Genomic DNA, 16555 nt, shown 5'->3' with positions numbered 1-16555 from the left:
TCAATTTTAAATTTTGGAGCTGGAACAAAGCTTTTTTCGTCTTCCTATGCAACACTACGTGGATCAACGTGGAAGTTCCGTGCACCTGCTACAAGCTGCTTGGTGAGCTGGCTTTTTGTTTTTCTCCAGCGCTCACTGCGCCTGCCTCAGACAGGATAAAAGAGCGCAGGCGCCGGATGATTTGAAAACAGCGCTGAGGAGGCGGCGCACAGCGCCGAGAAGACAGTTGAGTGACGGCAGTGTGGCATGTGCAGCAGGGGGGGAAAGACCTGCCTCCAGGACTGAAGACAGGTATTTCGGAGATATTACAAAACGCATTATTTCGGCATTTACAGCACCAATAACTAAAAGAGCCACCTTGTTAGAATGCAGCATTACTGCTGCACAAGGTTGCTTTTTTAGTTTATAACACTTGGGGGCGGCAGGTTCCCTTTAAGGCTGGGGGGGCTATATCCATGGCCCCTCACCAGCCTGAGAATACCAGCCCCCAGCTGTCTGCTTTGCTGGTTAACAAAAATACAGGAGAACACGCTGTTTTTTAAAATTATTTATTTACAGCGCAGGAGCGGCTGATAAATACTCCCATCTGCCGCTCCTGCTCTCGCTGTTATTAGCGGCAGCAGGTGTCGGATGATGGGAGCAGTTGTCCCATCAACTGACACCAGTGACCGGAGGTAAACTTTATACCTCCGATCACAGCTGAGGACTCCCGTTGTCTTTTGACAGCATGGGAACAGCGGCTCTCTAATCGGCGGGGATGGTTTCACTGCCAATCAGAAGCGGTGTTTGCCGCAGTGTCATGCACATGACAGCACAGAAAACACTAGATGTTCGGTCCCCCTATTCAAGAGAATGAGGTCCAGGTTCGGGTCCTGCTCTGGTACCCGAACACAAACTTTTTGTAACTGTTCAGCCGAAATCCCCCCCCCCCCCCCCGCCCTCCCGGACGTGAACATCCAGGTGTCCACCCATCTCTAGTCATAGCACCATGAGAAAAAAATATGATAGAACTGGGTAACTCCTTTAATATAGGTTCCATGTGAGGGATACCTCCATTGTTGGATCACAATACTATAATAGGTACTGGCTAATAGTTTTGTAATCTCACAAACCCTTTAACGATAGGAAGGTCAAAATTCTCTCAAAACTAGGAATCATGACACACTGGGTAACATCAAGAGGACGTTAACACAAGGCAGATCTGCCGCAGAAATTTCTTCTACTGAAGACCAGTTTCACACTTCAGAATGGGGTAGTTTTGATATCAAGAACATGAATTTCTGCAAGCCACATTAAGGCCCTGTTCACACTGCATTTCTGCAATGCATTCAGGGATTCTGCCCGAGTCCTCCTAAAAACAGGATTCATACGTACCCCCTACGAGGCCATAGGCTGCTAAATGAGTTCATATTAACTCAGCCTGTGTTCTTTTACTGAAAGTGTCCATTAGTTCAGATGGGCACAAAAACATGGTACACTACATTTCTGTGCCCATCTGAACAGGAACTTTCAGAAAAAAAAATAGTTTATTTCACCTCTGTTTATATTATTGCACCCTATGGCCCGGCCCCGTCAGGATTCATTTAAATCCCGTTTTTAGGAGGATTCAGGAGAAAACCCTGAAAGCACTGCAGAAACACAGTGTGCACAGGGTCTTATTCAACAGATCTGCTGTGTGAGAATTCACCCTTCCAAATGCTGATGCACAGCCTAGGGGTATGAATTACAAGTCTACTGTGCAACGTATTCCTCAAACAACACTTTTTAAGTGAAGAAAAGTTTGGAAACTTCACATTACCATAGCAGACACAAAGCATTCTGATGTTTTACTTGAAACATTTCTGTTTGATGACGGAGATGCAAAACTTCTCTCAATAGCAGTATTAGGGCTTTTTAACTGCTTTTCTAGAAAAAATCTTCTTTTAGAGGTATCACCAGGCATCAGTTTTCCTATAATGTCAACAAATGTAACTATTTAGCACAAACTAAAGGGCCATACAATTAGTCACAAACACATTTCGCATAATCATTCCAGTCCACATATTTTATCTCCAAGATCTCCTGTTGCGACCTGGAAACAGTCAGCAAGTTGTACATGATGCATATACTGTGTGTTACGACAGCTGCTTTACCGAACTGTGTATCATATTTGAAAGGATCATTAAAAAGTTGGCCTGTTTACATTTTTTTTGTCCTTATTTAGTCCAAGTGAAGATGAGCGGATCGATTCTCGAGACTCCGATCCGAAGTTCGGGGACCAGGTCAGTGCTACCTGGCAACTAGATGATAGGCTTGCAAATCTCTTACCTTCTAGCGTCCTGTGGTTGACTCGCTCACTCGGTTGCTCACAAAGGTAGACACAGTTTATTAAAAAGTACAGCATAAACCATCAAAGTTTGTCAAAATAAACACGGCCTTTGTGGCATAGTGGGAAGACAAAAGAAAACATACAGCACAATCCATGTGGTTGCGGGTATCTTCCAGCTCAGGAACAACAACAGAGTTCTCCTTTAGTATAAACACAGCTCTGGAGGTCTTGCCTCCAGACACACAGAGCACTGAATGATTCAGAAGCCTGACTATTTACCTCCTAAACCACACCCTGGGGTGGAGATATGGTGAACAGTCTCCCACACACTCTACAGTTGTTCACTAAACTTAGCCCTTAACATGGCCGATCAAGCCCTCTCAGCACTTAGTGTGCTGGAGCATTTTTCTAGGTTCATATCAGTGAAGCTCCTAACCTCAGTGATGCATGTCACCAGTCCAGCACTTTCCCCAGAGCATTATTTAATTTGTTGGTGTTGGTGCAATGTCATCTGTACAACATGACATACAGATGATGTCACGCTAGCTCCGGCTAAACAAAACCAGTGCTGGAGACACCAGAAAATAAGAGGTTTGTGGGCCTCTCATCCAGCTGCCAGGTACCACTGACCTGGACAAGAGTCCTGCAAATCGATTTGCTCTCCTCTACATCCAAGCCTATAAAGTAACAAATTGCGCTTTTACTTACTCTCCTCCGATCCACCGATGCCTCTTCGTCACTGCTCCGGTGTTTGTTCATCGGCTAAGAATTAGAGACAGGTGGTTCAACAAGCAAGTGACGCTTAAAGGTGTATTACCATCTCCATGATCCTATGCAAATATTTAGAGGTTGTAATAATAATAATAATAATAATAATAATAATAATCTGTTTAATACCTCCAATTAAAAATGTAGTATAGTTATTCTGATTCGCTATGTAGATTACTCCATCTGCAGGCATTGCAGTAGCTTAGGTATCCATGGTTATAACCATTAACAGCTTACTGTCACTATATGAGTGGTCGTAACCATGGATACCTAAGCTACTGCAATGCCCTGAACATGGGTTAAGCAAATCAGAAGAACTATACATTTCTAATAATATTATTACACCTACTACACATAGGATCGTGGAGATGGGAATACCCTTTAATGCTTATTTTGTTGTTTTAAAGAATTAAGAGCCCTGGCTCCAATTTTGACTGAAAATTGACAATCACTGCCATGTCAAAATGTCACATCCTTCCTGTAAAGAACAAAAATGCAAAAATGTCTATATTAAATATTTATATACTCACTACCGAACATTAAATAATAATTTAGGGTTACTGCAAACTAAGCAAGTTTGAAACAGAAAATAATTTAAGTTTAGTTTTAGGCCAGCTGCAGACGAGCATATAAGTTTAATTCGGAAAACTGGGGCGATTTTTATCTAATTGTATCCGTTTTTATCCGTGTGACGTCTGTGTGCGATCCATTTTCATACTTCTACATTAAAAAATATACATGATCAAATACAATTGTCTAGGTTTATAATACAAATGTATTCGTAAAAATCATTTACTGAAATGGGCGAGTCTCATCTCCGATTAATGCGCTCGTCTGCGAGCAAAAAGAGTTACGGTACTTTACGACTTGCTTGGACCAAAAACTATTCAAGATGTTATTTATTCCTCATTAATTCCTGATGCTACAAGGTATTTGATCTTGTGAAATTTCTAAACAGATTTCTAGCTACAAAAATAACTAGAAATGCAATATTATCTGAGCAGCAGAACCCAAATACTACATGAAACAAGTGAATATAAACCTGTCCATACCTGGGCTGATTGGAGTGCTGTGTCTCGCTGAAGTTTCACCGTTTCCGGGAGTAGTACATTGCAATGGAGAATTTTTCTGATCGATTGAAATACTTGACAATTCATCCACATTTATAAGAGACCTAAATAATATGATACAAACTAAATGTTTCACTGTTCATTCTACAAATGTTGCAATAAGTTACAGCAAAGTATAATCTGATTAGCAGTGGGGAATACAGAAAATATCTAATTCGGCCATGTTCGCCATGAAAAATCGGCGTTGAGGGAAAGGGCGAGGTTGTAAGTATGGTTTAATTAAGATTTATTAAAGGAGTCTGTGTCATTTTTTTCAATTAAAGGACTTCTTTTTCTGGGTGTCTGTGTTTTCATACAATGTGACTATGGGTTTAGTAATGGGGGCATCTTATTGACACCTCTCCATTACTAACCTCGGGGCTTGCTGTCACCTGACAATACAAAGGTGACATGAACTCCCCCCCCCCAAACTATTACCCCACTTGCCACCGCTTCAGGTCAAGTGGGAAGAGCGAGGCTAAGTGACAGAATTGGCGCATAATAGAGATGCGCCTTTTTGGAGGCGGCTGATTGCTGATGTTTTCAGCCTGGGGGACCAGTATCCATGCCCCCTTTGTAGGCTATTAATATCAGCCCGCAGATGTCTGCATAGCCTTTGCTGGTTTTTAATTATAGGGGGACCCTACGTCATGTTTTTTAGGGTCCCCCATTTTAATAGCTAGTAAAGGCTAAGTATACAGTTGTGAGCTGATATTAATAGCCTGGGAAGCTCCATGGGTATTACCCCCTTCCCAGGCTATAAACATTGGCTCCCAAACATTGGCTTTCCATCTGCTCTGCTGGTTCCGAAAACTGCATGCCACAAAATCCTTTTCCAAAAAATAATTTTTTATTAATTAAATACATGTACAGTAAGCTGCATACACACTGGACTAATTGTATTTGTCACCACTGACATCTATTTATCTATTATATATGTATTTACTGTATGTAATCCATCTATTCTATCCTGTTGGCTCCTGCAGTGACTTTACTGACTTTTGCCGGCTTTTCTTCTATCTATGTAATATATATACATACATATATATGTGTGTGTCACTGACTTCTATATATCTATGTATTCTATGTGTATATATCTATTCTATTCTAACCTGTCAGTGTGATTTTACTGATCGCGGCACATGAAATACCGGCTTTTCTTCTATCTATCTAATACATTGGCATTACATCCTGGCAATGAGGATCGCTTTAACGTAACTGCCAGGTACACGTGAATAGCACACCACTTAGCCCTTTGATGGGTAACACCTGATAAAGGCTCTGGTCCGGAGGCAAAAACTGGTTTGCGATCCAGAACACTTAAGGTACCTTCACACATAACGATTTCGTTACCGATATCGTTGCAACCTCACGCTTTTTGTGACGTAGCAACGATCCCGCTAACAATCTCGTTATGTGTGACAGCGACAAACGATCAGGCCTCTGCTGGGAGATCGTTGGTCACTGGGGAATGATCAGGACCTTTTTTTGGTCGCTGATCACCCGCTGTCATACTCACATTCCGATGTCTGTCACGTCCCCCGGCGTCAGCTTCCCTGCACTGACTGTAAGCGTCGGCCGTAAAGCAGAGCACAGCGGTGACGTCACCGCTGTGCTCTGCTTTACGGCCGGCGCTGACACAGTCAGTGCAGGGAAGCTGACGCCGGGGGACGTGACAGACATCGGAATGTGAGTAAGTACTGTTTTTTTTTTTTTACTTTTTTTTTAACTTTTACAATGGTAACCAGGGTAAATATCGGGTCACTAAGCGCGGCCCTGCGCTTAGTAACCCGATGTTTACCCTGGTTACCCGGGGACTTCGGCATCGTTGAAGACAGTTTCAACGATGCCAAAGTCGTTCCCCTGATCGTTGGTCGCTGGAGAGAGCTGTGTGACATCTCTCCAGCGACCACACAACGACTTACCAACGATCACGGCCAGGTCGTATCGCTGGTCGTGATCGTTGGTAAGTCCTTTAGAATAAAGTTATCTACATTTACCTTTCAAGTCTTCACTATCCTCCTTGGCAGCACACCAGCACCCCATTCTTTAATGATCACATTCTATCTGCTCTATCCCCTGAATGGGAATCCAATTGGAGCTGCCTCCTACTCCTCTATTGTGTATGTGCCCCAACCCCACACCACCAAAATGATTAGACCTTTCAGTGCCACCATAACCTCTTTATTCTTAAAGTCTCAGACAGTGGCATTTAACCACACAGGGACTGACATCACAGCCAGAGAGTGCACAGTCTTACATGTGTTACCATGGCAGTCGTGAGCCTTTTGAAGGCCGCTGTCACTAGATAGTCCTTCTCTGAAACCCAAAGGAGATGTCGATTTTCACCATATACTTCAATACTGCAATATTGTAGTATATAGAATAAGTGATAAGACGATCAAAAGTTCAAGTCCCTTAAGGGGACTAAAAAATAAAGTGACCAGTTAAAACATTTTAATCTCAGAATTTTACCCCATTAAAAATAAAGAAGTTAAAAAAATAAAAAAATAAAAATTTTGCATTATGTCTATAAAAGTCCAATCTATCAAAATATAAAATAAATTAACACGATCGGTAAAGGCAGTAATGAGAAAAAAAATCAAGACGCCAGAATTTAGATTTTTCAGTCATCACACGTCCTTAAAAATTACAATTCAGCACGTCGTAAATAACCCAACATTTATCAACGAAAATGCCAGCTCATCAGTCAAAGAACAAGCCTTCAGACAGCTCCATTTTTGACAAAGTAAAAATGTTACCGTTCTTAGAAAATGGCGACACAAACCAAAATTTTTTTTTTTTTCAAACTTCTGAACTTTTTTTATTAAACACTTACATAAAAAAATGTAAGTTTGGTATTTCCATAATCCTACAGACCTGGGGAATCCGGTTTCCATTTTTACAGCACAATGATTGTATTGTATTTTTACAGCACAATCATAAAAACAAAACGCAAAAAATGTCATAATTGAATATTTTCATCATTTCACAACACCTTTGTTATATGCTTGTAAGTGCTTTGAAGCCGTCCAGATCTACGGTAGTTATAATACCCCTGCGCTCCTTTGATGCTGCAGAGGAAAAGCCTCTTGTGCTTGCATCATCAGAGGGTGCATAGTTTGGGCCAGCAGAGCAGCCATGCCGCCAACCCAAACTATCAATCAGCACCAACCACCGGCATGCAGGAGGATGGCAGACAATCCCATCACAGCCGGCTATACACCTCATCAAATAGCTGTTCATCAAATGGAACATTTTCACCTTTTGCACTTAAACTTGTACATCAACTACACCTCAAAGAGAAATAACAACTGTATGTTGCAGATATTACACTCTGGTTGTTAAAGGAGAATTGGTAGACGATAATGGAATATCTATGGCCAAGCTTTTCTGCTAATTTAGATAACAAAAACTTGAAAATCGGAAATCAATATTCCCTATTACCTGGTATTCATTGATAGGCCCAAGGTGGTAAGTCCAAGTAACCTCTTTTCCGTGGTACTTTCTCCAGTCAATAATGTTTTATCTACATGTATGCAAACAAGTATAATTAATTGTAACAATGATGAATGAAGGTGCTTTATAACATTCTCAAAATAAAAAGGTAGCACTGATCCTGTTACTTATAGCTCTTAGCAACACCTGATATATAACACACTGGTACCTCAAATGTTGGGTCCCATATTTGGTGCACGTTCACAAACTGGCTGTGTTACTCATATAAAGCACACAATCCAGGGGCCCACTGCCCCCCTTTCTATGGTTTAAATGCAGGGTGATGATGGGCGACCATAGCCATGCTCTGCCATGGTGATGCTCCTGGGCTTTATAGGAGTCTGTGATTATTGCTATACTAGAAATAGGCCTGATGCTATTGCATCGGGAGTGCGGTAAACTAATATCAGTGTATGCTTAGTGGTGCTAACAGGAGCAGCGGACATGTCTCACACCGTTTGCACTTTCCTACATATCTGTTCTATATCATCCCTCTGCATTTTTGCCCAAGCGCAAGTGACATGCACGTTACCGCTATTCCCGCGCATGCGTGGTAACGACGTAGCTGTTACTGTGCTTGTGTGGGAATAGCGGAGACGTGTATGTCACTTGTGCAAGTGACACTGCTGCGGTGCCTTATGGGATTCGGGGACAGCGGCCGGAAGTCCCAACTGGCGATTATATATATAGACTAGATGGTGGCCCGATTCTAACGCATCGAGTATTCTAGAATATGTATGTATGTATGTACGTCGCGCAGTGAGTGGGTGTTAAATTCCACGCCAATATCGCTAATTGGTCGCGCCCGGCTGGCTGATCAGTGAAACATGGTTCATATCTGGCACCAATTCGCGGCCGGACTGCGCCTGTCGCTGATTGGTCGCGCCGGCCGGGCACGACCAATGACCGAAGCAGTGTTTAAATACCACGCCAATATCGTTGATTGGATGCGGCCGGCCGTGAGCTACCAATCACTGAAGCGGTGTTTAAATACCGTGCCAATATCGCTGATTGGTCGCGGCAGGCAGTGCACGACCAATCACTGAAGCGGTGTTTAAATCCCGTGCCAATATCGCTGATTGGTCACGGCCGGCCAGGAGCGACCAATCAGCGAAGCGTGGTTTAAATCCCGCATCAATTCGCGGCTGGACTGCGTCTGTCGCTGATTGGTCGAAGGATGTCGGGGGTTCGGGGTGCTGGATGTTGGGGATTCGGGGTGTAGGATATAGTACAGCTACGTAGTATATAACACAGCCACGTAGTATATAGCACAGCCACGTAGTATGTAGTATATAGCATAGCCATGTAGTATATAACACAGCCACGTAGTATATAGCAGCCACGTAGTATATAGCATAGCCCATAGTATATAGCACAGCCAGGTAGTATATAGCAGCCACATAGTATATAGCAGCCACATAGTATATAGCAGCCACGTAGTATATAGCAGCCACATAGTATATAGCAGCCACGTTGTATACAGCACAGCCACGTAGTATATAGTGCAGACACGTAGTATATAGCACAGCCACGTAGTATATGACACAGCCACGTAGTATATAGCAGTCACGTAGTATATAGCACAGCCACGTAGTATATAACACAGCCCACGTACTATATAACACAGACAGCCACGTAGTACTGTATATAGCAGAGCCACGTAGTATATAGCAGAGCCACGTAGTATATAGCAGCCACATAGTATATAGCAGCCACATAGTATATAGCAGCCACATAGTATATAGCACAGCCATGTGGTATATAGCAGCCACGTAGCATATAACACAGCCCACGCAGTATATAACACTGCCCACGTAGTATATATCAGTCACGCAGTATATAACAAAGCCCATGTAGTATACAGCAGTGTGGGCACCATACCTCTGTTAAAAAAAGAATTAAAATAAAAAAGTTATATACTCACCCTCCGGCTTCCACCGAAGTTGTCCCGATGTCTCGCGAGACCGCTAAGTCATCTGGGTAATTTCGCAATGCATCTGTGGGAACGGAAGCTAGCGGCAGCCTCGCCGCTCGCGCGCATCGGTGGACGGCGGAAGGTGAGAATGGCACCATTTTTTTTGTACTTATTTTTAATATTATATCTTTTTACTATTGAGGCTGCATAGGCTGCCTCAATAGTAAAAAGTTGGTCACACAGTGTTAATAGCAGCGTTAACAGACTGTGTTACACCGCGTTACACAAGCAGCCCTATAAGCCAGTTACTAAGCTGTAGTACCCAGTAATGGGCTAGCAGATGACTGACGGTTAAGAGATCAAGCAAATTTTCAGTGATTATTATGAGGACACATACAGAGCCCCTGCCAACCTCCCAGCGATTAACTCCATTTTTAATTCAATTAATCTCCCATCTCTGATCACTGAGCAACAAGTGAAGTTAGACTCAATAATAATGGAGGACGAAGTGAGACAGGCTATAACTGACGCTTTCAATGTTAAGACCCCAGACCCTGATGGTCTCTTTGCAGAATATTATAAGATTCTATCTGATGACTTAGCTCCCATTTTGACTAACCTTTTCAATGCAGCTTTCCCTCAAGGGGCTTCTATCGATTGAAACACTGACTCACGAACTATAGTTATCCCTAAACCTAACGGAGACCCATTACTTCCACAATCATACCGCCCAATCTCACTCCTCAACCATGACTGTAAGCTTCTGGAGAAGATCTTAGCAAACCATCTGCAAATGTTGCTGCCTGGCCTTCTTTGTGGGGCTCAGACTGGCTTTACCCAGGGATGGAGCAGTGTGGCAAATATACGCCTGGAGGTCGTAGCCACGGTCTTGGCCCAAGACGCATCACGACATTCCGCAATGCTGATGAGTCTGGATGCCGAAAAGGCCTTTGATAAGGTGGCATGGCCTTTTTTGTATGAAGTTCTAGGCAGGGGAAATGTTGGCCCGAGATTCCTGCAATATATTCAATACCTTCATATAAATGCAAATACTTGTGTGACGGTTAATGGTTGTGGTGCACCAGCAATAGATCTCTTTCGGGCAGCCAAACAGGGATATCCTCTGCCACCCCTTCTATTTAACCTCTCTATAGACTCCTTACTATGCCACCTATTGCAGATCCCTACTTTTAGGGGACTTATGGTGGGCTCTAGAGAGTTAAAGGTCACGGCATTTGCAGATGATATTTTGCTGATAGTAACTAACCCCAAACAGGTCCTGCATTCCCTTATACGAAAATTAGAAGAGGTGGAAGTCTTGATGGGCTATAATATCAAATGAGACAAAACAATAAATTAATTGCTCATTAAAAAATCTGATAAGACACCTGCTAATTATTCAAAACCAATACAAATTTATATCTCAATAACTTAGAATCCACCTTCGATAAATGAAAGGATTTTAATCTGTCATACCTAGGCAGAGCCATTTTAATCAAAATGATAGAATTACTGCGTCTTCTCTATCTTTTTCATACTCTCCCAATCTATTTAGCTCCTAAAGCAGGGGTCCCCAACCCGTAGCTCGCGAGCCACATGTGGCTCGCCTGCTCCAGGCATGTGGCTCGCCGATGGTCACTGAAAAAAAGGTCCCCAAAGAGCCGCCCCGCCGGCTGTAATACCCGCCCCGCTGCGTTAATACCCGCCCGCCACCTGCTCCTGGTATGTGGGGAAAGGAGCCGCCCCGCCGGCTTTAATACCTGCCCCGCTGCGTTAATACCCGCCCGCCACCTGCTCCTGGTATGTGGGGAAAGGAGCCGCCCCGCCGGCTGTAATACCCGCCCCGCTGTGTATAATACCCGCCCCGCCACCTGCTCCTGCTATGTGAGAAAGGAGCCGCCCCGCCGCTTGCAATACCTGCCCTGTCCTGCGTCAGCAACTGCATTCACTCCTGGGCAGTGAAGCAGGTCACTGTGATCTGTTAAAGTCGCACAAAGTCTCGCGAGACTTCACAAATCTCGCAAGACTTTGTACTGCACCATTAATCGCTGCAATGTCCGGGTCTGTGTGACATTCTGATACAGGTACTTCACATGCTCCTGGCCCCCATATTATGTGCGCTGGCCTCCAAATGTGCAGGGAGCCTCATTATCTCTGGAGCCTGTCACATGACCGCACAATATTAGTTTATGGCACAGGGTCACCAGTAGTTTCGTTGGATGTCAATATAATGACATTACCTGTCCTGTAGGATTCCGGGATCACAGACGTCTGCATTTCATATAATCTCATTCCCCAGGGGCGCTGATTCTATTTGAGGGGAAGATAGTGCGGGCAGACACCGAAACAGACATCACCCCCCAATATCAAGTGCTGAATCGCGTATTATGCTACTTTCACACTTGCGTTGTGCACTGCACGTCGCTATGCGTCGTTTAGGTGAAAAAACGCATCCTGCAAAATTGCTAGCAGGATGCGTTTTTTCTCCATTGACTAACATTAGCGACGCATTGCGACGCTTTGCCACACTTCGCAACCGTTGTGCGACGGTTGCGTCGTGTTGCGGTGGACCGTCGGCTGCAAAAAACGTTACATGTAACGTTTTTTGCAGTGTTGTGTCCGCCATTTCCGACTGTAACAGATATCGTATACGATGTGCGCATAGTAACCAACGGCTTCTACATCGCACATACGTCATGAAATTATCGCTCCAGCGTCGTACATTGCAAAGTGTGACAGCAGTCTACGACGCTGGAGCGATATTGTTACGATGCTGAAGCGTCACGGATCGTACCATCGTAGCGATCAAAATGCCACTGTGTGACGGTACCCTAAGGCTGCATTCTCTGAAGGTGGCTCTTATGTTTTTTTATCACGAGTAATGCAGAAATACAAATATAATTGCGCGCCATACCTGTATTGAGTCAGGGAGGTAAGTTTTCTCCCCCTGACTCAAGCGCCTCGCTGCCATCCATCATCCCCCTCAGTCCCCCGGGCGCCGCCTCCTCTGTCTCCTCACGTCACCGGCACCTACGCTGTGCAATCATTTTTCGGGCATGCGCCGTGCGCGCTGCCCTGGAACTTACATCCACTGATGTATGGAGATCAGGCCTGCATGTAGCTGAGGCCCCAGATCCCACCCCACAGTGGGTTATGATTTATGCACACTATGGGGCTGGGAATCTGGCGCTTGCGCAGTAAGTCTCTTTGCGGCTGTCCTCATCTGCCTCCTGCGGGGCTGAATCTGTTGCCTGTCTAGTGCAGATCTCTGCACCTGTAATACGTCGGAAATAGGCGGATGGAGATGGGGACAGGCGCAGAGACTCGCTGTGCAGGCACCAGATTTCCAGCCCCGCAGTGTGAAAAAATCATAACACACTGCAGGGTGGGATCTGGGGCCTCTGCTACACGCAGGTGCGATATCAGTACATCAGTGGATGTAAGTTCCAGGGCAGCGTGGATGGCGCATGCCTGAATAATGATTGTACAGTACAGGCGCCGCTGACTTGAGGAGACACAGAGGCTCCCGGGGGCCAGAGGGGCATGATGAATGGATGCAAGGTGCTTGAGTCGGAGAGAAAACACCTCCCTGACTCAAAACAGGTATGGCGCGAAATTTATAAAAGTCAGTATTTCTGGGGTAATAGGGATAAAAAAACATAACAGCCACCTTCATAGAATGCAGCCTTAAGGTACAGTCACACATAACGATATCGTTACCGATATCGTTGCTTTTTGTGACGTAGCAACGATATCGTTAAGGAAATCGTTATGTGTGACAGCGACCAACGATCAGGCCCCTGCTGGGAGATCGTTGATCGCTGAGGAAAGTCCAGAACTTTATTTCGTCGCTGGATCTCCCGCTGACATCGCTGGATCGGCGTGTGTGACACCGATCCAGAGATGTCTTCACTGGTAACCAGGGTAAACATCGGGTAACTAAGCGCAGGGCCGCGCTTAGTAACCCGATGTTTACCCTGGTTACCAGAGTGAAAGTGAAAATCTGCATGTTATTATTTGTGCCTTCTCTAGGTTTTCCTATGGCCGTGGAATATGAAAAGCACAAAAAAAAAATGACGCCATTGTCGAAACAACTTCCCTCCATTACTGGGAAATTAGAGGACAGCAATAAGCACTACAGAGGTAAGTATTAATTGCAGTGGGAAGTGCTCATCTAAATGTGCAGTTTTGGACACTCATAACACAAATTCTTGTCTCTCTGCTACAGGATCCAAATTTTTTTAAGGTCTGCATCTGGGGGAAGAGGCAGTGAACAGCAGCACTTACAAAAGAAGACTAGAGTTCCTGCATAGAAACGTGCAAAGAACAGCTCTACAGAGGTAAGAAATAATGATCCTTACCCGAACCAAAAGTATGTGCTATAAAGCTATATTTATAGGTTAACCAGAGACTTACACATTGTGATAGTATTTATCATCCACATTTCAGGTTCAGAACCCATCCAAATCATGGCTTCTGTTAACGAAGGTCCTTCACAAAAAAAGAAGCGCTCATACTCATACAGTTTTCATGAAGAATGGGAAGAACAATATCTTTTTACTCATTTTAGGGACAAGTGTATCTGCCTTATATGTCAGGCCACTGTATCCATTGGGAAAAAGTGCAATGTCGAGCGTCATTACACAACAACACACAAGAAGTTTGACCAGGAATATCCAAAGGGCACTAATCTAAGAAAGATAAAAGTCGAAGATTTGAAGTGTGCTTTGACTGCCCAACAAGCTGTATTTAGAAAGCCACGCAATAAATCTAAAGCAGCTACAATTGCATCCTTTAAAGTTGCACATATTCTTGCCCAAAGGAAAAAACCATTTGAGGATGGAGAAATAGTTAAAGATGCCATGCTTGCAGCCGCAGATTCACTATTCCAAGATTTTAAGAAAAACTCCGATATTATTTCTGCTATAAAAAGCCTTCAACTATCTGGAAACACTATAACTCGGAGAATTGAATCTATGTCTGAAGATATACGTCACCAGCTGAAGAGAGACTTAGAAAAGTGTGACTTCATCAGCTTGCAGTTTGACGAATCCTTGGATGTAGTCGACACAGCTCAACTTAACATTTATATACGAATGGTGTTTGAAGACCTGAGTGTAAAAGAAGATTTGCTAGCAGTAATATCATTAAAGGAGAAAACCAGAGGGGAAGATATTTACACTGCTTTCAAGACTTATGTACAAGAGCACAACATACCTCTCCAGAAGCTAGTATCCATTACAACTGATGGTGCACCTGCAATGATTGGGTCTAAAATTGGTTTTGTCACATTATGCAGGAATGACCATGACTTTCCTCACTTTCTTAATTATCATTGCATTATTCACCAGGAGTCTCTATGTACCAAAGTCATTAACTTCCAGCATGTTATGAAAGTAGTTGTGAAGATTGTGAACTCTATACGAGCTAGACCACTTCAGCATAGACTCTTTAAGTCTTTTCTTGAAGAGCTTGATAGCCAATACAAAGACCTTCTTTTGTACACTGAAGTACGTTGGCTAAGCAGAGGGAAACTGTTAGAACGTTTTCAGAGCCTTTTACCAGAAATCATTCAGTTTTTAGAACTGAAAGATGACCTCTGTGCTGAAATCTCAGACTCCCAGTGGCAGGCAGACCTGGCATTTTTAACTGATATAACATCAAAATTAAATGACCTCAACCGTGAGCTTCAGGGTAAAGACAAAACAATAACTGAAATGATTGGGGCAGTAAACGCTTTTACACAAAAGCTAAAATTGTGCCAAACTCAGCTACAAAAAGGTGTGTTTCATCATTTCCCAAGTTTGCAACATTTGTTAAAGGAGAACACCCCATTTGATAAAAATGTCTACCTTGAAAGTTGTGAAAAACTTAACAAAGAATTTGAGAAACGTTTTTCAGAGTTTCATTGTGTTGAAGCCATAGCTTTATTTATGTCCAATCCATTTATGACCACTGATATTTCTGTAATTTCATCAGAAATTGCAACTGCTTTTCAAATGGACACCTCTCAACTTGAAAATGAGATTATAACATTGAACACTGATCTGTTGCTCAAATCCAGGTCTCAGGAGGATAACTTCTGGAGATTAGTTGAACGCTGCAAGTACCCTCTTCTGAAATCTGTTTCGAAACGACTGCATGCCTGCTTTGGATCAACATATCTTTGTGAATCAGGTTTTTCAGCTCTGAAAATATTAAAATCTAAATACAGATCTCGCTTGACTGATGAACACCTGGATGACTGCATGCGCATGGCTCTCACTAATTACAACCCAGATTTTGAAACACTGGCAGAAAACATGCAGTGCCAGATTTCACACTGAACTATTAAGTTGGACATTTTCAAGTTTCATAGCACTGTTGAAGTTCTACTACATGTTAGCTTCCATTTGTTTCTTGTTTTTTACTAGTAAATTGGTTTGACTACGTCTTTATCTGCATTGTGGCTCTCGACCAACTTTCATAGCGGAATGTGGCTCTCAAGGTAAGAAAGGTTGGGGACCCCTGTCCTAAAGAGAAGAAATGTATCAACTATTTATGTGTTGTCTCACACTGCAGCTGGCTCTTCCTGCCCTCTTACACCTCTCTTATACAAAATTGCTGGTTGAGGTAAGATCAAACCCATTTCTGATATGTACATGGAAGGCATGGCAGAAAATACACCAACAGTTTCGACTCTCTCCCTGGGCATCTCTCCTTCTCCCACTAGTTAATAACTCTCATTTTCAACATGGACATTCTCACCCTGTCTTTTATAGGTGGCACCCTCAAGATATAATATCTATTAAACACCTGTTGCACTTAGAGGAACTCCGTGTGTACTCAATGGAGGAGATGCAGTCTAAATAACCTACCACTATATTCCCTTCTTTGCAATACCTACAAGCTAAGACTTACATAACAAAAACAAAAATACATAACAAATAGACTTACATAACAAAAATACTAACACAT

The 16555-nt window shown here is 43.3% G+C and overlaps 1 protein-coding gene across 1 annotated transcript in view; it reads right to left on the bottom strand.

The window, feature by feature from the left end:
* LOC138672139 (uncharacterized) overlaps nt 1-16555 on the bottom strand; it is an 84255-nt gene that overhangs the window by 49383 nt on the left and 18317 nt on the right. Inside the window, exons 5-7 of the mRNA XM_069760170.1 lie at nt 7633-7714; nt 4129-4250; nt 1799-1950 (exon numbers count right to left, since the gene is read on the bottom strand). Coding sequence (XP_069616271.1) covers nt 1799-1950; nt 4129-4250; nt 7633-7714 — 356 coding nt within the window. The remainder of the gene's footprint in view (nt 1-1798; nt 1951-4128; nt 4251-7632; nt 7715-16555) is intronic.

The sequence above is a fragment of the Ranitomeya imitator genome, chromosome 3 (genome assembly GCF_032444005.1).
Source record: "Ranitomeya imitator isolate aRanImi1 chromosome 3, aRanImi1.pri, whole genome shotgun sequence".
NCBI classification, from domain to species: domain Eukaryota; kingdom Metazoa; phylum Chordata; class Amphibia; order Anura; family Dendrobatidae; genus Ranitomeya; species Ranitomeya imitator.
The sequence above is the reverse complement of the archived record's forward strand: the minus strand, read 5'-3'. Positions and strand labels throughout refer to the sequence as shown.